Genomic DNA, 24,840 nt, shown 5'->3' on the forward strand with positions numbered 1-24,840 from the left:
AGTTGCAAGGAATCAAATTTTTCATGCTCGCACAAAGCACATTGAGGTGCATTATCATTATGTTAGGGAGAGATGCTCTATAGGGAAAACCAGCTTGGCTTATGTGCCAACACAAGACAACTTGGAAGGTTCACGAAGGCTCTCTCATGAGAGAAGTTTAAAGCTTTTCACAAAGCTTTGAACTTACTTTCCTTTGGGGATTAGTCTGGGCTCCCTCTCATAGTCCAAAAAGCGTAGCACATCTCTATACTTTTAGTGCCATCTCACCCCTTTTTCACATCATCACTTCCAGGGTGGATCTGCAGCCATATTTGGTAGTGATGTGTGTGAACACACTAGGACTAGCCGGGGCACATTTTCCCTCTTTAGGAGCTTTTTTCCCCATGCTATTATACAGCCATCTTGGGGTATACTTATCATCTTTTTACATCACACATTCATTATCTATCTATCATCTCATCGTGTGCTCCCTTGAGCTTCTCCACTGTGTGTGTGTGTGTGTGTGTGTGTGTGTGTGTGTGTGTGTGCATTCTTACAACCTTATTTCCAATAGTGATCATGCCTCACACGATCTCACCTCACAATCCCGCCTCTCGATCTCATAGTCTGTAATCACCTCCAATCTCACCCCTTTGATCACCTCATGATTTACTTCTCTGATCACCTTGCGATCTTGCTTATCTGATCGCCCATGATCCAAGAAATCCACCTCACAATTTGATCACTCTTCACACCAGATGACCCAACGATCCCACCTTTCTGATTGTTTCATGCCCACTCCTTCACACAATTTTCTACAAGCCACCTTATCTCACATGGAATCTTTATGTATTCCTTGTCATATTTTCTTATGATTGCCTTGTGAGTTTTCATCAGAACCACCACTTCACGTCCTTCCACTTGCTTTAAATTTCTTCACACCATGACCATATCCTTACAACCTACTTAATTTCACTCCTCAGTTCAACCCTTACACAGAAAATTCCAATTAACCTTCACACTTTAACCCCCCTTTTATTCCACACTTAACACCCACCTTTCTCACTTCACCTCAAACCTACAAGCTCAAGAGTGCTAAAAATAGGGTGATGACCTTCATAGTTCACCCTGTACCATCAAACCATAGGCCACTTAATCTCTAGAGCTTGAATTTTAAACCCTTTAGAACTTGAGCTAATCAATATAGCTGACTAACACACGTGTAGTCTAGTACACATAAAATTACATGGTTGGATCACAACTCACACTAGGCACATGTGCAGACACATAAAAGAAAAATAACCAAAATATTGGGAAAAGACAAGAAAAAAAATGGTTTGGAACTGAAGGGATAAACAAAGAAGTGATTTTTTAAAGTAAATCCAGACTCCTCACACACCTAAACGAAGAGACCAAAGGAAGCTGACACTTCTATGACTTGAAATTGGAAAAAGTAACCCCTTGACTAGTCGACTCGACACATGATTGACTCTAGATTCTCCATGCTAACACTAGATTTTACTTATTACGATGATCCTAGCCACATGCACTCGCGGTTCGACAAGCTATGAGAGGACCGTTATGTGAGATTGTCTCTTGAGCTCCTACTGCCAATATTGAATTGAACAATTCTTGACTCCTCCTCATCTCCTAAAGGAACCCTACCTTTGACTTATACAGCCCATCACCTCAGTAAATGAGGATTTAGAGCATCCAATGGCGATTAGTAGGAGTTTTACATGACTAGCTAGGGCCTAGAGCAACCCCAATTTCCAAGGACATTAGTCCCTTCTTTTGAGTGGAAAAATGATGACCTTCAATGTAGACACTTGTCCTTCCACAAGATTGGAGACATCCCATGGAACTTCTATTGAAAGATCCCTGCCCCCTCCGCGCATCGACGAATTCAGGGGTGCTAGTTCTTGCGCGCGGCAGGGCCTCTCACTCGGGGCCTCACCTACAGATATCGGGAGGACAAGGGACTAATCCCTCGATTCTTCCAAAACCGAACTCGAAAAAACTTCCCTCGCCCAGAAAGCACGGGTGATTCCTCCAGGATATTTTTACTCTAACGTAGTCACGGTCATTACTGACCAAACTGATCCGACCGAACCTGTGAGTCACTTGGTCAAATCAAGGAAGAAACTTGCACCTGGATCATAGAAACCAACGCTTTTTTCCCCATCGAGAGGCACAGCCATTGATTCTTTTTCCATAGAACAATTACTATCCGGGATTTACTTCATCTATCGTACTATAACAGAATTGAGTCTCATCTAACGGATCCATCAGTCCAGCCTAACCCCATCCAGTCCCATGGGTTAGCCAACCACCCAATTTGAGCTTTGCCTCTTCTCTCTCTCTCTCATTTGAGCTTGTGGATATATGCTTACTTGTGTTTTCTTGCTTGCATGCTTGATTGTTGGTGTGTGCTTGTAGGGATGTTGATGCTCTAACCTCTCTCCTTCTCTCCCCTCTCTTTCCCAAGCCCCTCTTGCATGCATATGGCATGAGATGAAGGTTGAGCGTTCCATAGATCCCTCCTTCTTACTCTCTACCTAGCCATTGAATCTCTACTTGGGTGATACAAGTGGTGGAGTGAGCCCCTATAGCGGCTTCACATCGAGGAGTTAACCCTTATTAGGGTTGGCTAAGTGCAACTCTCCAGACTCGACCCTTGCATGTTGTCTTTCTCCTCTTCTCTCTCCCTCTTGTATGCAAGGTAGTATGTTAGGTTTAACATCTTTAGCGCCGCTATCGGGGAATGCATTTAGCTTAGGGTCCTCCACTTTGTTCATTTGCTAGAGTCCTTATTTGGCCCAGTTGGAGTGCAAATCCACCAGGTGTTGCTTGATTTTGTGCTTGTTTTTATTTGTTGATGATGATTCCATGAAGCATTGAAGGTTGATCGAGCATTGGAGCATTGAGATCTTCACGGAGAAGCAAGTAAGTGCTCAACATTGCCCTTAACATTCATGCAACTTTGATTTTTTTTTCTTTCTTCATCAAGTTTGCACGTTAGTTTAATCCACAAATTACTTTTAATTAGTTAGTTTTCATTAGGCATTATAGGCATCAATAGATAGCTTAAGACTAGCTCTAGCTCTCTATTGAATCAAAAACACAAAAAAATTGGTGGTAAGATACCTGAATTAGCAAGAATCTGAGGAAAAACCAAACGAAACTGCATTCTGCTCTGCTGCTAGCAATTTTGAGAAGCGAACGGCCTTTACAGGCCATGACCGTGGCACATCTGCCATGCCCATTCCCTTCTCACTGGCCAAATCTAGGAAGATCTTTAGCCCTGAATGTGGCAGTTGCATTAAAAATGGAATAATTGCATTAAATTGAGCATAAATTGCATTCAACCAAGTTGGTATAATTGGATTTGTTAGGGAATATAGTGGGTGGCTAATGTCAAAACCTACAGCCTTAAATTCCCTGGAATCCCTTGAAAAATCTTTAAAATCTCTAAATTTGACAGTGCCACGGCCATTCCTTTTATGCCATAGCCATTCCTTCCTGAATGGTGTGCCCGTTCTAGAGCATTCATTGTGTTTACCACGGTCGTGTCAATTTTGCCACGCTCGTGCCATTCTCTTTTGCACTTGATTCAGAAAGCGTACAACCGTTCCACTTGTGCCACATCCGTACCACTTATCATGTCCAAGTAAACGCCCGTGGACTAGTTGTTTTCCCTAAAGCGTACGCCCGTGGTAAATTTTCCATGCCCATTTCCTTCTCGGCCCCAGCTTGGTACACTCGTCATGCTCGTACCTTCTCCATTCCAAAGCGCACATCCGTTCCTTTATGAAGTCACACCCATGACCTTCAGAAAGCAAATGTCCATGCCATCTACCCTCTAAGAAGCATATGCTCGTTCCTTTTAGCTTTTGAAAGCGTACTCCTGTACCATTTCCACAAAAAAAAAAGACTTTTCACCGGGGGGTTCTACACAGTAGTTCCACATTTTCATGCACCTATGCTCGGGTAAATTGGTGCAAAATAACCCTCTTTTTGATGAAGTAAACTCTCCCGAAGCTCCCTCGATTATAAGGTCGGACCCATTAATCAATACCATGTGGAGTCAAATGGTGCTTGTCTTTGACAGCACCAACAAAAGCGAAGACCACCCCAGTACGGGACAAGAAACTCCTGACCTCGAGACAGGAGAGCTTGAACCTTAGTGCATGGACATACCACACTTGTCAAAGAGCACGCTCCTACCTCTCCCACACATTCACTAGAGAAGCCTTGCTTCAAGGCTCCACAATTTTATCCTGGGAAACACATAGTCGAAAGAACCGCAACCCAAGGTGAGAGGTATGGACCATCCACAAGAAAGTGAGTCACGCCATCTCTAGATCCTAGAGCGGAAGGAGGGTAGAGTGATAGCCATCAGACCTAGACTAAACCACCAGTCTGGAGAGCCATGCCTATTTTAGGAGTGACTGATTCTTATAGGTCCCAAAGACCTATACAAAACCTAGGGCCAAGTCCATCATCTCAAGGACCAGAAACGTCATAACCAAAGAGAAAGGGTCTAGCCAGGCCCTTCACATGAACCCAATCCAGTTGTATATCAGCAGCACCCACACCACAAGGAGCATACCCTGGGCACCACATGGGACCACACACAAGGGGCACAATCTATGTTGTTTCGCCTGGAGTCTCAATGCAAGTTGAGCCCACGAGCAGTAACTTTAGCTTTCCAACTTTGGCTCAACTTTTCATTAGGGAATCCACAATGCCTACTCTGATGATGAGCATGACAGAAAGTGCACCCGTTATTACCACTGTAGTTAGACAACACCACTACCTAGTGGTATGCGTACCAGTGCATATCGACCATATGTACCTATCGCTACTCATGCTCATGTAGCTCCTATGCCTCCTGTTATGCCAATGGTGTATGCTCCACAAATGCCTTATCAGAACCCTTATCCAAGAGGAGCTATGCCTAGTCACATATCATATCCTGCATCAGCTGCATACATACCAAGACCAATGCCAACTCTTGTCAACCAGGCCATCCCAGAAGTGCCTCCACCAGCTATGCCTGCTTACTTAGGTGATCTAGCAGCGTTTTCTCAAACGATCGGATGATCTATTGCGAAAAACATGCGTGGCATACCTGAGAGAGAGACTAGAAGCAAGGTGGTACAAGTTGCCAAGCTCACTCAGAACTTCAGTGGTGGTGGTAAACGAAGATGTTAGGAAGCACATTGAAGTTTTTGAACACGTGTGTGATTCCTTGGAAGAGCACAATGAGCTACATAAGTGTAAAGCCTTAGGCTTAACCTGTCGGAGATTGGTATCGAACTTTAAGGGTTGCATCTCAACTCCAAAAAGCTGAACGCAAGGAAGGAGAGTCAGTGAGAGACTTTATTAGTCGACTAAAGCATCTAAAATCTCGTTGTACTCCCGATGAGCGCTTCAATAACAACCAACTTCTTGATAGATTCATCCAAGGATTGTGCCACGAGGACATATACAATGGCCTAGTCATTAGAGGTCTTACGACATGGGAAGCAGTCACTTCTAATGCAATCCAGTTTATTAGAAGACAACTTGATGATTGTTGCAGGTAAAAAGGTGTCTTCGAAGACAAAGTCTATTAGTTCGCAAGTATCTGGGCATGAGCCAATGACTGTAAACCTATTGCCAAGGAGCCCAAGATATCTGAAATGTCTATAGCTGACCTTACTAAGGCTCTCCTAGGGGTAATCGAGCTCCTCAAAATAGCCATATGCACCCAAGAAGAGAGCAACAATGGTGTTCGGTTTGCTTAGGACCACATAGCACGAGTGAATGTCCCACATTCAAAGTTAAATTCAATGGGACTTGCAATACATGTGGTAAGTATGGCCATCAATCTAAGGATTGCCTAGTACTTAAGCGTATGTTAGCAAATCAGGCACCACTAGCCTAGTCAAACACACCTCAAGTACCCGCACCACCTGTCGAGCAACCGTCACAACACATAGTTCCATGGAACCCAAATTTAGTCCAGCTTGTGCCGTTACCACCGCCAGTGCTAGGACCACAATCTCCGCATCCGAGGGTTACCCCTATAAACCAGATGGGTTTTAAGTCAAATAGTGCGTGTGGGGATTATGAAAAGAATATAGACCCCACTGTTCCATATGGGATTGAAATGACTCCTCAGTATTACATGGAGGATCATTTCGGGCAAGTCAAGCCTGTATATCGAGCGCCTGCTCTTGCCACAAGAGGGCAAAACCTTAATACCTTTGCCAGGAGACCACCTGTTCAATGCTACGATTGTGGTGGACCGCATCGTGTAGCGGAGTGCCCTAATAGTGTACAGAAGATCGCTACTCAAATGCAACCAAATCAAGGGAGCACGTCGAGAATGCCGGTACTTACATGTAATCATTGTGGCATAGATCATTTGATTGCTCAATGTCCACATAATCCAAGTGCACCCAAGATTACGCCATTGAATTTGGTTGAGGTCACTAATGAGGCACTAGGAACCACACCTGTTGTACCCGCTGCAAATGTAGTCACGCGGTCCATGCTTCAAAATCAAAACTACATTCTTGAAGAGAGGGATACTGCATCAATTGCTCGAGCAAAGAAAAAGAAAACGCGACGGAAGAGATCGCTTAATGCCACAAGCTCCAAACCTAGTTCAAAGTCTAATATAGGGACAGGAGATGACCCTGTGTATATGAATGATCCTGAAGATGATTCTAATTCAATAGAAACCATGGAGACCACAGCCACTACTTTAAGGGAGGAACCCACTCTTCGGGAGCGCAATGAAGGAGAATCAAGCAAAGACATAAATAGGGGGAAACAAAAGGAAACTCCTCCTGCCCCACAACCAAGTCAGCTAATGCCCTCTCGGCTACCCAGACTGACTGAGACTCTCAAAGGCAAGCCATGTGGGCCAAAAACCCTCAAGAAAAAGATTGGAACTTACCCAAACCCAGTAGAGGAGATTGAACGAGTGCAACACTTAAGGGGTTTGGTGGAAGAAACACAAAGAGTACTAGAGCCAGAACCTAGAAAAATCAAGATCCTAGACACAGTGTTTCCTACACAAGTTCAGCCTCATAGGAGCCATAAACCGTTAGCTATACCTAGTATCATTCAGGAAGAAAGTGAGGATAGGATCAGGAAGTGGGCAGACACCCTTCTTGCTTGAAAGAATGTTAAGTGATGAGGGAATGTCTGACCCCATCGAAGAGGAAGTGATTCCATCTTCACCAGTCCCTAGTCAAGGGCCGATATCTCAAAAAGTACTGTTGAATGTGTCCAAACTAATGGATTTCATGTCCTCTGAAATCAGAACCACGATCATATCCAAGTTATACGGAGATCCTGAGCTATTCTTAGCTCTTCGGGCATTTCTCAATGGAGAACTGAAGGTGGGGTTACCATAATTTACAGACTTATAGCTTTTTAGAGGGGTACTGTGGTTATAATCAAATCATAATTACAGTAGAGGACCAAGCTAAAACAGCTTTTATAACGGAGTTTGGAGTGTTTGCCTTTCGTGTCATGGCCTTTGGCTTAACCAATGCACCTGCAACATTCCAACGATTGATAAACACAGCCTTTAAGGAATATCTGACTTTTGTGAAGCTTTCTTAGATGATCTTTGTGTTTATTCCTCTTGGAATGAGCACTTGATGTGTTTACAAGGTGTAGATTATATCGCATCTCATTGAATCCTTTCAAATGCCAATTCTAGGTTAAACAAGGAGTTATTCTAGGGCATATAGTGTCCAAAAATGGGATTTCCACCAACGAAAGTAAAATCAAGGTCATTCTAGAATTGCCCCCACCCACCAACTATAAGGGAGTCCAGTGCTTTATGGGCCATGTTGGTTATTATCAAAGGTTTATTTTATTCTTCGCTGAGATAGCTCGACCATTGTACAATCTTCTCATCGAGTTTATTTGGACCGAAGATTGTGACCGTGCATATGAGTTATTAAAGAAGGCCCTGGTCAATGCTCCAATCTTGCGAATGCCTAACTAGGATTTAATTTTCCATGTGCATATTGATGCATCAAACTTTGCTATTGGCTGTGTACTAACTCAACCTAGAGAACATAAACTAGACTACCACATTAGCTTTGCCAGTTGTTGCCAGTTGAACAATGCTGAAATGATCTACACCACTACGGGGGAGCGAGAAGCGTTGGCAGTTGAACGATGCTGAAATGAACTACACCACTATGGAGCGAGAAAGGTTGGCAATGATATATGCAGTAAAGAAATTTTGTTATTACCTTCTTGCCACCAAGTTTGTTTTCTATGTGGATCATCAAGCATTGTTGTATCTGGTGAACAAACCATGCTCCACAGGAAGAATCACACGATGGTTGTTGATTCTTCTTGAGTTTAGTTATATTCTTTACGAGTCTATGTGGATGGGAGGACGAAGAAGATATATGATGATGAATGGACGGATGAGACTCATGGCACTACCGAGGTTGATTTTATTTATTTGGATGATGCCGATAGAGGCTTAGCCTTAGGGCTACAGCCAGAACTCTACAACAGCCTCTTACCTTGATCCTCAGTATTAGTGTGGTGTGACTGGTAGGTAGGTTAGGGTTTTCAAGTTGTTTCTAGTTTTGTGTCCTTAAACGAGTCCTTATTTTTTCCCACTGATGTGCCTCTCGAGGTATAGTACTTGTTAGTTAATTGTACAGGTTGAAAAGTTTGAGGTGCCTCTCGAGGTATAGTGCTTTTTAGTTAATTGTACAGGAAAAGTTTGAGGTGGGTTCGCTTTCATATAGTCCTTGGACTGCCGCAATGTTCATACATGGATATCTACATCAAATTGCAGGCATTTCTCATCGAATCAAGGAGATCTCCAAAATACAAGTGTAATTCTTCCATGCCCACTCTCTGTCATTTTTACTGTTTAATTAATTGCATGAACTATAATGCATGACCACATGGAATTTGTCAAGCACTACTTAGTTTTTGAAGTTGCTTAAGGTGTTAGTGTAAATCATTAATAATTGAGTTTAACCTAATTTTAGAAATTCTTGGGAATGCATGATGTCTTAACATTGGAATATGGTTGTCTTAGGTCTAGGGTTAAAACCATCTTAATGCATGATGTCTTTAGTTAACCTTGGAATATGGTTGTCTTAGGTCTAGGGTTAAAACCATCTTAATGCTTGAATAACCTGGCCGTGTGTGTTGACCTCTAAGACATAGCTTCTACCCCTTTGTCGAAAGGATGTAAGAACGCATGATAATTTGGGAGCAAAAATCCAAAGAGATAAATAAAAAATAAAAAGAAAGGCCTACAAAAAATGGCAATGTATGTCTGTTTTGTGCTTTCATGTCGGCCTATCACCCTATTGACACTTGGTAGGAGAGGAGTATTCCACTCCTCCAGACCGATGCCTTGGGTTGGTAGGGGATAGCCTTACCTAAGGTGAGCTAGTAGATTCCTGGAGAAGGCCTTGTGGTAAACATGGCACCAGGGTCGATGCTAGTTTTGCTTTAGGGAGGTCGCCATTGTGTGTAAAAATTGTCACAACATAAAAGAAATAAAGGCAAAAGACTCCTATGACTCTGATATTTCTTGTGTCCTTAGGCTCTTGGGATTAGCTTGTTCTTAGAATAGACACATTGTGGTCATCTGTTTATTTATTAAGCTTGGTAATTTTCCTTGACTTAGGCCAGTTGTAGACCTTGATTAACCTTTGACACCTTGCTAACTCTTGAATTACTTTCAATAATTTTCAACTCCTGTTAATTTGCTACGCTAGCTCCTTAATGTGACCTCTTAAACTAGGTTCTCATGGCATACTTCCATTGTGGTCTAACATGCTTGATTTTATTTTTGATACACTCTCTATCTTTTGAAGACCAAGCATGCTTTAACTCTACTTTCCTATTTTGCAGATACAGTCTATCACAACAAACCCTATCGAGCTTACCATACCATAGCTTCTGAGGACAGAATCTACATCAGGAAGGGGGGAATGTTAACCTATGGTGGACATTGAGACGTATTACTTTTTACGTCATATAATTATTTTATGTATTCTGAGTCATGGGCTGGGCTTGTCGGCACCACATGTAAAGGGTAAGGGGATTGGCCGATGAGAGGCACACCTCGAATTTCATCAGGATAAGGGTTAGGATCGGCCGACCATATGTGGGTGCCCATGTGTGAGCGGCCAGGTCACATATAAAAGTCAAATGTAACCTAAAACCTCTTATTCTCTGAGTGTTGAATACAAGGAGTGCTCTTGCTTCATCTTCTCCATCTCCTTCTCCAACGTGTGTGTGTGTGTGTGTGTGTGTGTGTGTGTGTGTGTGTGTGTGAGAGAGAGAGAGAGAGAGAGAGAGAGTGTGTGTGTGTGTGTGTAGCGATCGAGCATTGCATGGCGGCACGGTGGCGGGCGAGGCGGTAGAGCGGCGACGACGGCTCCTCCTTCATCGACGACACGAGAATCCTCCACGACGGTGGTCTGAGCGGTGAGTGACACACCATTGCTCCTTGTTTTGAGCTTGCTGGTTTCCTGGTTGTGTGCTTGCAACCATTCGTGGCTCGCACACGGTGCTTGGCAAGTCCCTAGCTCCGACACGTGTGGCAAGAGCGCACACCATTAGTCTCATTTGAGCTTTGCCTCTTCTCTGTCTCTCTCATTTGAGCTTGTGGATATATGCTTACTTGTGTTTTCTTGCTTGCATGCTTGATTGTTGGTGTGTGCTTGTAGGGATGTTGATGCTCTAACCTCTCTCCTTCTCTCCCCTCTCTTTCCCAAGCCCCTCTTGCATGCATATGGCATGAGATGAAGGTTGAGCGTTCCATAGATCCCTCCTTCTTACTCTCTACCTAGCCATTGAATCTCTACTTGGGTGATACAAGTGGTAGAGTGAGCCCCTATAGCGGCTTCACATCGAGGAGTTAACCCTTATTAGGGTTGGCTAAGTGCAACTCTCCAGACTCGACCCTTGCATGTTGTCTTTCTCCTCTTCTCTCTCCCTCTTGTATGCAAGGTAGTATGTTAGGTTTAACATCTTTAGCGCCGCTATCGGGGAATGCATTTAGCTTAGGGTCCTCCACTTTGTTCATTTGCTAGAGTCCTTATTTGGCCCAGTTGGAGTGCAAATCCACCAGGTGTTGCTTGATTTTGTGCTTGTTTTTATTTGTTGATGATGATTCCATGAAGCATTGAAGGTTGATCGAGCATTGGAGCATTGAGATCTTCACGGAGAAGCAAGTAAGTGCTCAACATTGCCCTTAACATTCATGCAACTTTGATTTTTTTTTCTTTCTTCATCAAGTTTGCACGTTAGTTTAATCCACAAATTACTTTTAATTAGTTAGTTTTCATTAGGCATTATAGGCATCAATAGATAGCTTAAGACTAGCTCTAGCTCTCTATTGAATCAAAAACACAAAAAAATTGGTGGTAAGATACCTGAATTAGCAAGAATCTGAGGAAAAACCAAACGAAACTGCATTCTGCTCTGCTGCTAGCAATTTTGAGAAGCGAACGGCCTTTACAGGCCACGACCGTGGCACATCTGCCATGCCCATTCCCTTCTCACTGGCCAAATCTAGGAAGATCTTTAGCCCTGAATGTGGCAGTTGCATTAAAAATGGAATAATTGCATTAAATTGAGCATAAATTGCATTCAACCAAGTTGGTATAATTGGATTTGTTAGGGAATATAGTGGGTGGCTAATGTCAAAACCTACAGCCTTAAATTCCCTGGAATCCCTTGAAAAATCTTTAAAATCTCTAAATTTGACAGTGCCACAGCCATTCCTTTTATGCCATAGCCATTCCTTCCTGAATGGTATGCCCGTTCTAGAGCATTCATTGTGTTTGCCACGGCCGTGTCAGTTTTGCCACACTCGTGCCATTCTCTTTTGCACTTGATTCAGAAAGCGTACAACCGTTCCACTTGTGCCACATCCGTACCACTTATCATGTCCAAGTAAACGCCCGTGGACTAGTTGTTTTCCCTAAAGCGTACGCCCGTGGTAAATTTTCCATGCCCATTTCCTTCTCGGCCCCAGCTTGGTACACTCATCACGCTCGTACCTTCTCCATTCCAAAGCGCACATCCGTTCCTTTATGAAGTCACACCCATAACCTTCAGAAAGCAAATGTCCATGCCATCTACCCTCTAAGAAGCATATGCTCGTTCCTTTTAGCTTTTGAAAGCGTACTCCTGTACCATTTCCACAAAAAAAAGAGACTTTTCACCGGGGGGTTCTACACAGTCGTTCCACATTTTCATGCACCTATGCTCGGGTAAATTGGTGCAAAATAACCCTCTTTTTGATGAAGTAAACTCTCTCGAAGCTCCCTCGATTATAAGGTCGGACCCATTAATCAATACCATGTGGAGTCAAATGGTGCTTGTCTTTGACAGCACCAACAAAAGCGAAGACCACCCCAGTACGGGACAAGAAACTCCTGACCTCGAGACAGGAGAGCTTGAACCTTAGTGCATGGACATACCACACTTGTCAAAGAGCACGCTCCTACCTCTCCCACACATTCACTAGAGAAGCCTTGCTTCAAGGCTCCACAATTTTATCCTGGGAAACACATAGTCGAAAGAACCGCAACCCAAGGTGAGAGGTATGGACCATCCACAAGAAAGTGAGTCACGCCATCTCTAGATCCTAGAGCGGAAGTAGGGTAGAGTGATAGCCATCAGACCTAGACTAAACCACCAGTCTGGAGAGCCATGCCTATTTTAGGAGTGACTGATTCTTATAGGTCCCAAAGACCTATACAAAACCTAGGGCTAAGTCCATCATCTCAAGGACCAGAAACGTCATAACCAAAGAGAAAGGGTCTAGCCAGGCCCTTCACATGAACCCAATCCACTTGTATATCAGCAGCACCCACACCACAAGGAGCATACCCTGGGTACCACATGGGACCACACACAAGGGGCACAATCTAACCCACCTATAAGGCAAGGGCCTCCAATGGTATATTACCCTCCTGGCCTAAATCTTCCTCCAACCTTTCCTCAACCTACACCCACTCCAGCCATGCTAGTTATTCACTAATTACGTCTTAATTATTTCTTAATCACTTTGTTAATCATGTTGATTCTAGTGTTTGATCCACCATAGCTCATCATTTTGCTCAAATTTCAACAATAAGAAGAGTTTTGTTTGGCTTGGACTCAAGAAGGATGTGTTGCACCATGTATGTTAGTGATGCCTAGTGTGTTAAAGAGTCAAAGTTGAATGGATCAAAATGCCTAGAATGTTACACCCTTTGGAAATTCTTCAAATGAAATGGGAACTCAGACTTCCTTGAGTTGATTTAAGGTATGACTCTATCTTTATAGTAGTAGATAGATTGACCAAGGTTGCCCATCTAATCCTATTAAATTGCACTTGAGGTTGCCAAGGTCTTCGTAAAGGAAATATATAGAGATTGCATGGGTTGCCAAAGGATCGTAGTGATAGAGACACCAAGTTCACTTCTAGGTTTTGGATTGACTTCTTTGAGGCAAGAACTCCTTTAGATCTCAAAACTATCTAGATTTTGGACCGATTTCTTTGAGGCAAGAACTTCTTTGGATCTCAAAACTATCTATCACCCAGAGAGAATGGCTAAGAGTAAACCAATAATCAAGAACATCCTACGATCTTATTGGAGATGGATGAATTTTTTTCACCTAGTTGAATTCCAATTCTTCCTATCACCACCATAGCATCAAAATGAGTCACTTCAAATCTCTTTATGGGCAAGATTTCCTCACACTTTTGACTTGGTAAGATCTAGTAATCAAGGTCGAGGTATCCAAACAAATGCTATATGAGATGGATCATCCAGATAAAGATCATCCATAAGGACACTAAGTCTAACCACGATCAATATGCTGATCAAAAGAGGTCAAGTAAGAAGGAGACATGATATTTCTCTGAGTACGACCAAGAGAAGCTCTCCATCCTTGGGGAAGTACAGCAAACTATTTCCGAGGAAATCTCTCCATCCTTGGGGAAGTATAGCAAACTATTTCCAAGAAATTATGAACCATATGTCATCACAAGGAAGATAGAGGAACATGCATATGGACTTCTATTACCCTCACATTTGAAAGTCCACAATGTGTTTCATGTTAGTTTGCTCAACATTTCAGGGATCGTTTAAACTACATTTTGAATTAAAGACCAAAATAACCTTGGATGTTTGGGAGAAGCCTCTCAAGAACCAAACCTTGAGAGAATGCCTAGTCAAATAGAAGTTTTACCTTATTAAAGATGCAACTTGGGAAAAAGAGAAGGATTTGATCAGAGGCTATCCCCAACTTGTGAGATGAGGACATCTTGATTTTTCATGTGGGGAAGGATGTAAGATCCCTTCCTGGCCCATGACCAGTACGTAAAAATCTTTGTATTAACCAAGTAAAAATCTAGAGAAAGAAATTTATTCTAGAGAGAGAATTAAAAATTTTAGAATCTTTTTAAATGAAACATTCTTTTAGAGAGAGAAAGTTGAGATTTTAGACTCTTCTAGAGAGAGAAAGTTTAGATTTTATAATCTTTTTAAATGAGATTGCCCGTTTTTTAGTTTTAGAAACTCGTCTATGCATTCAAAACTCAAATCAAACTTCAAACAACTAACATTTTTAAAGTACCATTCTATGACGATAAAGTTAGCCCAGCCAATATGGAAAATGATCATTCAAGATCATATTATGGTCATGTGGCCTCTTAAAGTTTATCATCTAAATATTTTAATAACATCAAAAGAGGAAAATTGTTAATTTGAGTCCTCAAACTTGCCCAAGTAAAAGCGAGGTAATATTGGAACTTTTAAATATCCTAATAGCTATTTAAGATTATGGGAAATGCATATAAACTTCAACAAATTGTAAGGGAACACCACAAGAATGATAAAGAACACTTCATCTCATAACATGAACTCTATAAATTTGCCTACTTCAAATAAGAACTCCAAAGCGAAGCTCCATAAGAAATTCTAAGGAGTGGTAGACCCTGGAGAAGTTGAAAAACTTGTGTGACAAAGGTGTCACAATTATAATCTCCTTGGAATAGTAAGGTTAGAGGTAAATAGAAGCATCACCCATGATACTCACGCTTTATATAGACCACTTAAATCAAATTAGAGGAATTATAGAAGCTAACCTTATCTTTAGAGGGAATTCGTTCCTTCCTAATTACTTATTATAATAGAAAATGCTTAGAGGAATTATAGAAGCCAACCTTATCTTTAGAGGCAATTCGAAAGGTCAATACCATGGATGTCATGAACTTGAATCGCTCACCCAATAGATGTCTTCTTAGAGTGTAGATCTAAATCTTTTGATCTTAGATCATCTTGAAGTGAGATTTATTGAGAACTTAAATCTAGACTTAGAAACAAGTTTAATATATTCCTAGATAACCAGGTTATTTTCATTAATTTTGATTTCAATGGGTAAGAAGATTATTAGTAGATCATGTTAATCATTGGGTTGCTTTAAGCTTCTAAACAAGCTATGTGAAATCTTTTTAGTTGAGCATCTAATCCAAGAGCTAATCATAGAGACCTTCTTATGTCTTTAACACATAAACATGATTGTAAAAGTGGATTAAGCTAGAAGTGGAAAAGGCAACTTCTTTTGTCTCTAAGGTTCAAAACTTAAGGTTTTGCAAGGTTATTAACTAATGTGAAAGAAGAAAAATATAAAGCTATGCTAAATCCTTGATTCACAAGAAGAGGCTTATGACTTTTAACTAATGTTAAAAGCTTATAAATAATCTCAAGTAAAACATACGTGGAATCACCACGTGGGCTTCCAAGAGAGCCTAGACTCTTCAGAAAAAATCATTTCATTACTAAGAAAGTAAACAAAAGCTTGAGTACAAACCCTATGTAAGTAAATAAAGTGATGTCTGGGTGAGCACTCGAACACCAGATGCGTAGTTGGGTGGTTGGATAGAAAGGCTAGAACCATGGTAGTGATTGGACAGGGATAGAGGCTCAACCAAAAAATCTAGATATAATCTGGAAAGGAAAACATGAGTAACTTATCGGGTTAGAATTTATAGGATGATCCTAGGAGGAATCAGCTGCATTTCTCAACAAGGGGACTTTTCCAGTTGAGCCTTGGGGAGTTGGTGGGACAACCAAATGTTGAGATAATGTAGGGGAGGCCTCCAATAAGTACACTTACCTCAATAGAATAGAAGATATTAATGGGGTAGGGCCCTTACACGTGAGTTTAACCAAGTTATCTTCCTTCGTAAAGAGAGTAGAATTGATGAACAAGTGGCACCACATCTGGACAACAAGGGGATAGGATAGGGGTCTTACACGTGAGTTTAACTAAGTTATCTTCCTTTGTAAAGAGTATAGAATTAACGAACAAGTGGCACCACATCTAGACACAACCGGATGGGAGTATAGACGTGTAGAAAGGAGATGGCTATGTCCTAGAAAAAAGGGTAATGCGGATGGATTGTTGATGCAAGCTAAGGTGGGTTTTGAGATAGGGTTGGATAAAATATATTAAATTGAAGCAAGTGAATGGCTCGGGTGCGATGGATGTGGGTAAGGGTATCCAATCCATGGGGGACCACCAACTATTGGTTGGTAAGGAGGTCAACTGCCCAAGAGAGAGGCACATCCGCTTCTTTTGTTCATGCCCTTCCAAGGCTTCTAGCTTATGGATTTCGGTGTGTGCCTCAATGATGAGGGTTTCTTTTTGTTCGAGGAGTTCTTGGTAGGCTGCTTGTTAAGTTGTCCACTTGGCCATGGCTTGATTGTACGGATGGAATATGTGAGGATGTTGAAACTTGGAGTTGTTGCTGATCACGTGGTGAGGAGGCAATAGGAAAGTTCACCAGTGTGTTGCCCTTTGTCAAGTTGAGTGCAAGCAAGTTCTCATGGCTCCTCTATTTTGAGAGAGACTTCTTGTGAATTGTTTTTTAGAAGAGTTTTGGTGGACTATTTTTGAGAGAGAGTTCTTGTGGACTGCTTGTTGCTACTTTAGCCTCCACACTTTAGCACTCGTCTCACTAAGGTTGGTGTTGATTATTTTAGGCGCCCATGTGAAGGAGTTGTGTTCATGATACCCTTGGGCATGGAGTAGGCATCTGGGCACCCATCTTTTCTCTTTTGGATCGGGAGTTAGTGTCATTGCTATTAAGGTTTATGATTTTGTGCAATCTTAGGGGATCTTATGGATTTGGAATCACATTTTAGCATTACCTTCATAGTATCCATGAGCTTGCAACAAGTTCTTTGGAACCCACAATGTCATTTAAGCTGATAAAGGTTGTTGTCAAGATCTTGTGGATTGATGTGGAAGTGGTATTTGGGTACTCACCTTTTTTGTACTTTTGGAATTTACATTGAGTGCACGGCTTGGGTTAGTGAGGTAGCCAGCTTGGATTACCACCCTTATATTAGCCTTGAGCTATAAGCAACTACTTTTCCAACCATCTTTTGATGCTTTTCAGATTTCTTGAAATTGGTTGGCGTGGTGGATTCACCTTCTTCGGTGGAGCTGAAGGTTTGTTCCACATGTGATGTATTTACCTTTTTCAGTGGATTTACCTTCTTTCATGGATTTACCTTCTTTGGTGGAAAGCTGAAGGTTTGTTCCTTGTATTCGTGTGAATAGAGAGAAATTTGAACTTGATTTTGTGGTGAAGAAGCTTCTATAATGAGCTCCTGTAGACAGTTGAGACTCATGCTTAGACTGTCTAGGTGTTTTGTGACAATTACAGTTAAGTATTCCATTCCAAAGTAGACCAAATATAACTCCACATAATCACCACTTTATCTTATGTATCACTTGGTGGTGGTGGAATGATTAATGAAAGATCAGTTCAGAAAAAAGTGATCTTGGAAGATTTCATCCATAAAAAATCAAAAGGTCAGATGCTTGTATTTTTTAAAGAATATGGCTCAATAATGTGCCTTGAACCTAACAGAGGCAAGGGAATCTCTTAAAAATGTGTGATGGAACACTCAAGGCAAGCCAATGCAACATGTCTTAATACTGAACAAGAGATAGACAATCCTTCTTGGCCTCAATCAAAAATGGTGGTGACATCTATTTCTAGCCTTCACACTGAGGCAAAAGGCAAATGTCCATAATTCAAACTTCTAAGCATCAATTTCTAAAAGAGCAGAATTAAGTTCCTCGTTTTTGTCTACATCTCCACCAACCACCTTCTTCCAAAACCAATGCTCCCTCCAAAGCTGGGCCGCGGTATCAATTGGGATGCCCTTGGTTTCAGGGACAAAGTAGTAAACGAAGGCTGACATGACAATCACTAGTACAGCAAAGAGAAAGAAGATTACATACTTCATTGCACATAGCATTGAAAGGAAAGCTTGTGCCATGAGGAAGGTAAATAGCAAGTTCACACACACCACTATACTGAGACCAGCAGACCGAACCTCCAAAGGAAAGGTTTCGCTTGGTATCAGCCAGCCCATACAGCCCCATGAATATGCAAATGCAAGCACAAACAAGCAAATCATTAGCACGATGATGATTGCCTCAGCCTGAGGAAGACCTCCAGTGTCTTTAAGGCCTAGTCCAAGAAGAGCTCCAATCACAGCCTGCAATAAGAGAGCATGAGTGGGAGGTCAGTACAATGTATGATAGGTTCATACAGCATGCAAAGTGCCAATGGGGATACTAATAAACATACCTGTGCAATAAGCATTTGACTTCCTGCTAAAAGTAAAAGAAATTTTCGGCCAAATCGGTCCACGACAAAAATTGACACTACTGTTGCCAAGACATTAACAGTGCCCGTGATTGCAGCCGAGTACAAGGCAGCATTACTTCCGAACCCCAGAGTTTGCAACAGCACCGGGGAATAGAACATGATGGCATTGATCCCACTGACTTGTTGAAAGACTTGGAGCATAATGCCAATCACCAATGGTGGCAAATTCTGTCTTTTCAGCAAATTTCTGAAAGGGTGTGTCACCTCTGCAGCCAGTTCACTTGCCTTCACTAGATCGTTGAACTCATCATCAACATTAAGAGTGCCCCTCACCTTCATAAGGATGCTCTTCCCTTGATCCAAGAGGCCATGCTCAATAAGGCTATTAGGAGTTTCCACTAGCAGTAAGCAGCCCAAAGTTGAGAGAATTGCTGGTATGGCACCTATACCAAAGGAAAGACGCCACCCCCACAAATCCAAATTTGTTGTTCCTGAGTTTACAAGGTTTGCAAACAGAATGCCAATTGTTATGTTCAGCTGGAACATAATGTTTAAGCCACCCCTTAGCTTCATGGGAGCCATCTCGGAGAGATAGATGGGTGCTGCCTGGATTCAACCAAAGCATTCACAAGCAATTAGCTGCAAGATTCATGCAAGTGGCTGCCAATTATAAGCACCAAAAATTATTTTGTTAACAGCCAGAGAAAGAAAGAAAGATTTAATAATGTCTACTAAAAACCCAATGGGTCTATGAGACCAAAAGTGTTAACATATCTTTCATGTGTAAACTGATCATAACATAAACATTGAAACATAAAAAATCCCAAAGGAAAAATGGGCCTGCGTGAATACCTCTGTGAAATCCATGGGACTCATTTTGTGCCATCCTCTTAAATGACAACACACAAGGAATCAATGTCCACTGTCTGGGGAGATGCCACTACATGGCGCTGGAGAATGTCCTGGATGTAGAGCTGATGAGATTTGGAGCTGACGTGAGAATGAGCTGGATCTCGGAGGGCCAGGGCATCTAGCTCTTTAAAGGGACTGTGCACGGTCCCTGGTGACTCCACATATACCAGGAGCTAGCAGATCTTGATGATGAGCTCAGGTGTCTCATCTAGGGTGTTTGTGTCTCCTCTGATGTCGCATGGGCTGTGCACGGTCCCTGGTGACTCCATACATACGAGGAGCTAGCAGATCTCGATGATGAGCTCAGGTGTCTCGTCTAGGGTGTTTGTGTCTCCTCCAATGTCACGTGAGCTGGATCTCGGAGGGCTGGGGCATCTAGCTCTTTAAAGGGACTGTGCACGGTCCCTGGTGACTCCACATATACGAGGAGCTAGCAGATCTCGATGATGAGCTCAGGTGTCTCGTCTAGGGTGTTTGTGTCTCCTCTGATGTCACGTGGGCTGAGTCTCTGTCACAATCACCTGGGGGGTGACCCCAGCTCAAAAAAACAAAATCACCTGCTCGGGGGTCCCACAGAAATTTGTGATGGATGTCAAAGTGGTGCCCCGCCTCTTGGCCTGCTGCCTCAAGTGGTCTATCTCTTATATGATGTCTCAGCTGCTCTAGTACGTATAATCCCAGACATCTCTGATCTCGTGACCGCCTTGATGAGTGCTATACTTCCAAATTACTTGCACCCAAAAAAACTCACAATTACATTTTCTATGAAATATTAATGCAAGTTTAATTTTGAACTCTGTCAGCTGAAGATATCTCAAAGTCATGCTGACTTTTAGACTAAGGGGTCCCATATGCTAGAGACCTGAGAGAAAAGAGAGCTCCTTAGCCAAGAGACTTGCAAGCCAAGAACAAGGTTAAAAGAGGAAAGAATGGCTAGTCTAGGAGGTCAAAGCTTACCTCTACACATATAGATGTGTGATTTAGACCTTGAAGCCAGCCTTAGGCAGCCATTGAGACCTACGCCATACATTGAGGCCTCACATTCTTCCTCCCTCAAGAGAATGGAAGCTGCCCCGTATCTCATAGCGAAATGGCATCTAGAGACAAGATGACAGTCTACATGACATACACCTACCCCATAGACACCAAGTACGTATGGTGTAGGCATGCATGACCCCTTGAGAATTACTGTTTTATATGCAACAAATGTGGACTTTCTATAGCCTCATGTGGGGAAGCCCTCAAATTTATACCCTTATCTACCACTACCACATACACGCATAGGCTTCTACACATAGAAACCCTCCTACCCCTTTTGGGTATGCCATCTGTCCAAGCTCAAAAAACCCATATTGTGTGCCCACTTGTTACATACGCATAGGTCACTTTAGGCCGCCCTAAGGACTGACTGGTCGGCACCCACTGACCACCCAGATTGGGTGGTATCCAACTGATAGCACAATCTTAAAATGCATACAAGACCAGTATCAGGGGGATCAAACAGCTCAACGGGACTTGTAAACCTTCCCCCTTCCCTCCAGTAAAGAGACGTGCTTGAAACAAGACGAGGTGCAGGAAAGGAGTCACTGCCGATGTTCCATTCTAAACTGCAGCACGCTGTGGAATGCCAAGTGAACAGGAAAGCAAAAAGGAAACTTTAGTGGCAATCTTGGGCCCCTACCCCTACTGAACAAGACCACATACTCTTGACAATCCTCATCCAGAACATCAACAGTTATACTTTGGCAGAGTCTCACAAGACCACACTCCAGCAATGGCTCGCTGAACTGGCATCTTTTCATTCACATCATTGGCCCCAAAACAGAGATGCCTGGATGGCTCCACCTTATTTCAACAAGTAGAGTATTTGGAATCTGGATCAACCAAAAAGTGCTATGAATGTAGACACAAGGAAAATCTTGTAAACAAAGAAACTAGTCACACCGAAGTCTGCTGGGTTTCCAGGGAAGGTCAATCTCTTCTTCCCATGCTGAAAGAGGAGATTTGATGACTCGCACGACTTTTCCCAATTGATCCTAAAACACACACATAAACCTCGGTGGCAGCTGCAAATTGCCTGAAGTTACCAGTGAAGGAGCTCCTAGGGGGCTGACACAATTCTTAAAGTCCTAGGTCTGGTGCTACCAGAAGGTTGTTTCCAGCTTCCGCCAAGAACAGGAAGAGATAAGAGCATGGGGCAGTTCTGGTGATTATAGCAAGAGGTGGAAAAGCTCAACCCTTTCACGCCTTGAATGAGAACCTCCTTGTGTGCTGTTGAGTAGAGGGGCAGACCCCTTCAACCCGTGGCTCCATAAAACCCATGTGTAACATCATGCAAAAAGGCCCAATCTGCTTTGTCCTTTGCCTTCTCAAAGTCTAGCCAGGTCTTGTCCTGAAGCCTTCACTGTCGCTGTGACCTCTCAGAAGGTGAAGATATTAATCCAGCATACTCCTAGCTTAAATGAAGCAAGTATGGGTCCCATGGATAATAACTTGGAGGGGGAACCGAAAGCAAAGGCTGATGGACTTGGCCAGAATCTTGTATACCAATGTCAAATCTCTTGCCCATCTTGACTTCCTTCGGGATCATATGGATGATTTCCTCCAAAAAGATCCTATAAAACCTGCTTGCATGTTCTCATTGAGTGCAGTCCTTGGATCATTCTCAACGAGCTCCTAATGCTGCTAAAAGAAACCATTGGCATGCCGTGATCCCTGTGGCACTTTCTGTAAAAAAGCCCAGAGAGCAGATGCACTCTCCATGCCAGTACAGGTAAAGGTCTTCTAGAGATGCTCGGGATGAGGAAGAACCCACCCAGCCAGGTGTACTGCCAAAGCTGCTGCCTGGTGCAGTTTTGCTTCTGAATCTGGATCAGCAGTAAGCAAGTCTTGAAGCAATCTATGGTGATCTGACAAAGAACAGACTTTGACTCCACCCTGGGGCCTTAGACACTGTGGATGAGGTCATACACAATCAAATAAGTCTTGAGGGTTTGTGAACATGGTGGGAGTGAAAAAATGTGGAAAGCTTCCAGTAGGATGAAAGGGATCCATAGCAAAGGACTAAGAGAGAGAAGAGAAGCAGTCGTGGGAATGAGGTGGTGTGGATGATTTCAACAAAGTGATCTACCAAAAGTTTTTTCCAATATTAATGCATTGCCAAATACAAGATTTTATAGGCTGTATGGCTCATCTAATTCACACCCTCTAGAACCTTCTCACCAAAAATCATACTCGCCTATAATGACCCAATCAAAATATTCTCATTTTGCACCATTCTCAAACCACTCAAGCTCACACAATTTTACATACACACAAACATGTGGGCTCTCGTATTGGAGCTCGTTTTTTCGACATTGATAGACCCCGGATCTAGAAAGAGCCCCTAGCATGATGCTGCCTGTTGGTCTCAAGGGTGATATGGGTGTGCCACATGGATCATCTGCGTGTGTCTTGCTAGGCTATTTTTTAGGGTAGGGTTTTAGGAAAGAATCAGCCATAATGGAGCCCTAATCAATAAAGAGACAACACAGGCTAAATTGTGAGGCAGGGTGCGTGAGCAACAATAGGGTGCCAACCAAAATGTGATTGCAATTAATGCAAAAGCACAAATTAGGTTGAAAATGAAGTTGCACAAACAAGGGGACCACGAACATACCTGGTTGCCAAACCCGACCCCACATCCTAACACAATGCGGCCCAATATAAGCATGGCAAGATTTTGTGCCAAGGTCGTGAGAGCAACACCCACTATATAAAAGCAACCAGCAGTAAGCATTGTTGGCCGCCGTCCAAGCTTCTGTGTTGTCTGTGAAGCTGCAAATGTTGCTAGCAATCCAGCTATGTACATAGAAGATGTGAAAACTTGCAAAAGTTGATCACTAAATTTGCAGTAATTGCTCTCAGAAGCTTCTTGTTTCTTTTCATACACTGTTGGAAAGAAGTACAAGAGAAAACTGTCCATTGATGCTACTCCACCTGCTCAGAAGATCAAGAATAAAGCAAGAAATGATGCTGGCATACAAGAAACATGGCAGAAAAAAGTTTTACTTCATGTAAGACAGAACCAACCGGAAATGCCGATGGAATAACCAAACATCAGGCCCGCGCTCGCAGCCACGATGCTCGATAGGATGACGTAGATGGTGACATGCCCTCCATCCTGCTTTTCTTCTCCTTTGTCCATACTGCTAATGAAAGAAGAAAAGCACAACGTAGGTTAAGCTTCAGATTATGCTATAAGGACAGCATAATGACAACTAATATAATCCTCACTTCAACGGATGCTTCCAAGGGACCATCAACCAAATGATAATCAATTCATCCCGCAGAAAACTCAATAGGACTCGGGCCTATTCTGAAACTATCCTTCAAAGAAAGAATTCTTTTGAGAGAGAGAGAGAGAGAGAGAGAGAGAGAGAGAGAGGAGATTGATAAACAACAATGCGAGGGGCAGGTGTAAGACGCATGTAACAAAAATGGCTCATGGACATAGATTACCCAAAAACATACATCAAAATGTTGTTGCAGAAATACCCACCTCAAGAAACACAAGGCAACAGAAAAGAGCTAATCTGTGTGTGTGTGTGGAGAGAGAAAGAAGATGATGATGCTTGCTTCTGATAAGTGCCCATATAAGAAGAAATACTCGGGGGTTTGTGGGAGATGAGCATGGGGAACCTGTGCGAAGTCATCTACACATGGGCCGCAGGTTTGTCTTTCTGCGAGTTCGAGGAAAATATGCAGAGTTGCGAAAAAGTGCAGGCCATCTCTCTGTCGAAGATGCACTGTCGGATGGTTTTCCTTCTGTCAACAACTCTCCGACACAAACGCTCGTCACTTCTACAGCTCCACGTCGTAAATTATCATTACAGAAGATGTTATAGTTACCTCACGGCTGTGATCGCCCGTAGCACGGGAGAGAGAGAGAGAGAGAGAGAGAGAGAGAGAGAGACCTGTTTTGGGATAAAGTTTTATAGTAACTATGGTCAAGTTAAATGCTTACTTAATCCAAAGGCATTCGGCCATCATTGTAAAAACAATTTTAAGATTACAAGATTCATACTTGCGCAACGCTTATTTTGGAGAGTAAAACATTGAAATCATTTTATTTCCAAATATTTACAAGGATGAGTTTTATTACAAAGATCTAAGACTAATATAATTAGTCTTATTTGCCATCAAGGGAAATTCCTAAGCTTGACTATGACATAAGGGTAGAGCGGTCCACATAGGTGAAATATAGGGGTTCTGTT

The 24,840-nt window shown here is 42.5% G+C and overlaps 1 protein-coding gene across 8 annotated transcripts; it reads right to left on the minus strand.

Annotated features, from left to right (window-relative positions):
- Window positions 1–17,829: 17,829 nt before the first annotated feature.
- On the minus strand, window positions 17,830–24,522 carry LOC147610434 (sugar transport protein MST4-like). Of its 8 annotated transcripts, none has more exons than XM_086786072.1 (5): window positions 24,266–24,522; window positions 23,657–23,772; window positions 23,244–23,563; window positions 18,653–19,279; window positions 17,830–18,560 (listed from the first exon to the last, which is right to left on the minus strand). In XM_086786072.1, the coding sequence occupies exons 1-5, from the start codon at window positions 24,277–24,279 to the stop codon at window positions 18,099–18,101; spliced, it is 1,539 nt and encodes a 512-aa protein (XP_086642198.1). In that variant the 5' UTR covers window positions 24,280–24,522; the 3' UTR covers window positions 17,830–18,098. The 8 variants fall into 8 exon arrangements, with proteins under 8 accessions (XP_086642198.1, XP_086642197.1, XP_086642201.1 ...); XM_086786071.1 differs by having other exon boundaries at window positions 23,657–23,775; XM_086786075.1 differs by having other exon boundaries at window positions 24,234–24,522.
- Between the last annotated feature and the right edge of the window lie 318 nt (window positions 24,523–24,840).

Source organism: Cibotium barometz, chromosome 49 (assembly GCF_041138505.1).
Source record: "Cibotium barometz isolate CiBa-2024 chromosome 49, ASM4113850v1, whole genome shotgun sequence".
Taxonomy (NCBI): Eukaryota; Viridiplantae; Streptophyta; class Polypodiopsida; order Cyatheales; family Cibotiaceae; genus Cibotium; species Cibotium barometz.

What these genes read in the sequence shown, in the direction of transcription:
- LOC147610434 (XM_086786071.1), bottom strand. An exon ending in GGGTCGGGTTTGGCAACCAG is followed by an intron (nt 19,280 to 23,243) that starts GTATGTTCGTGG and finishes GGTTGAATCCAG; the next exon opens with GCAGCACCCATCTATCTCTC. An exon ending in GTCAAATGCTTATTGCACAG is followed by an intron (nt 18,561 to 18,652) that starts GTATGTTTATTA and finishes CTCTTATTGCAG; the next exon opens with GCTGTGATTGGAGCTCTTCT.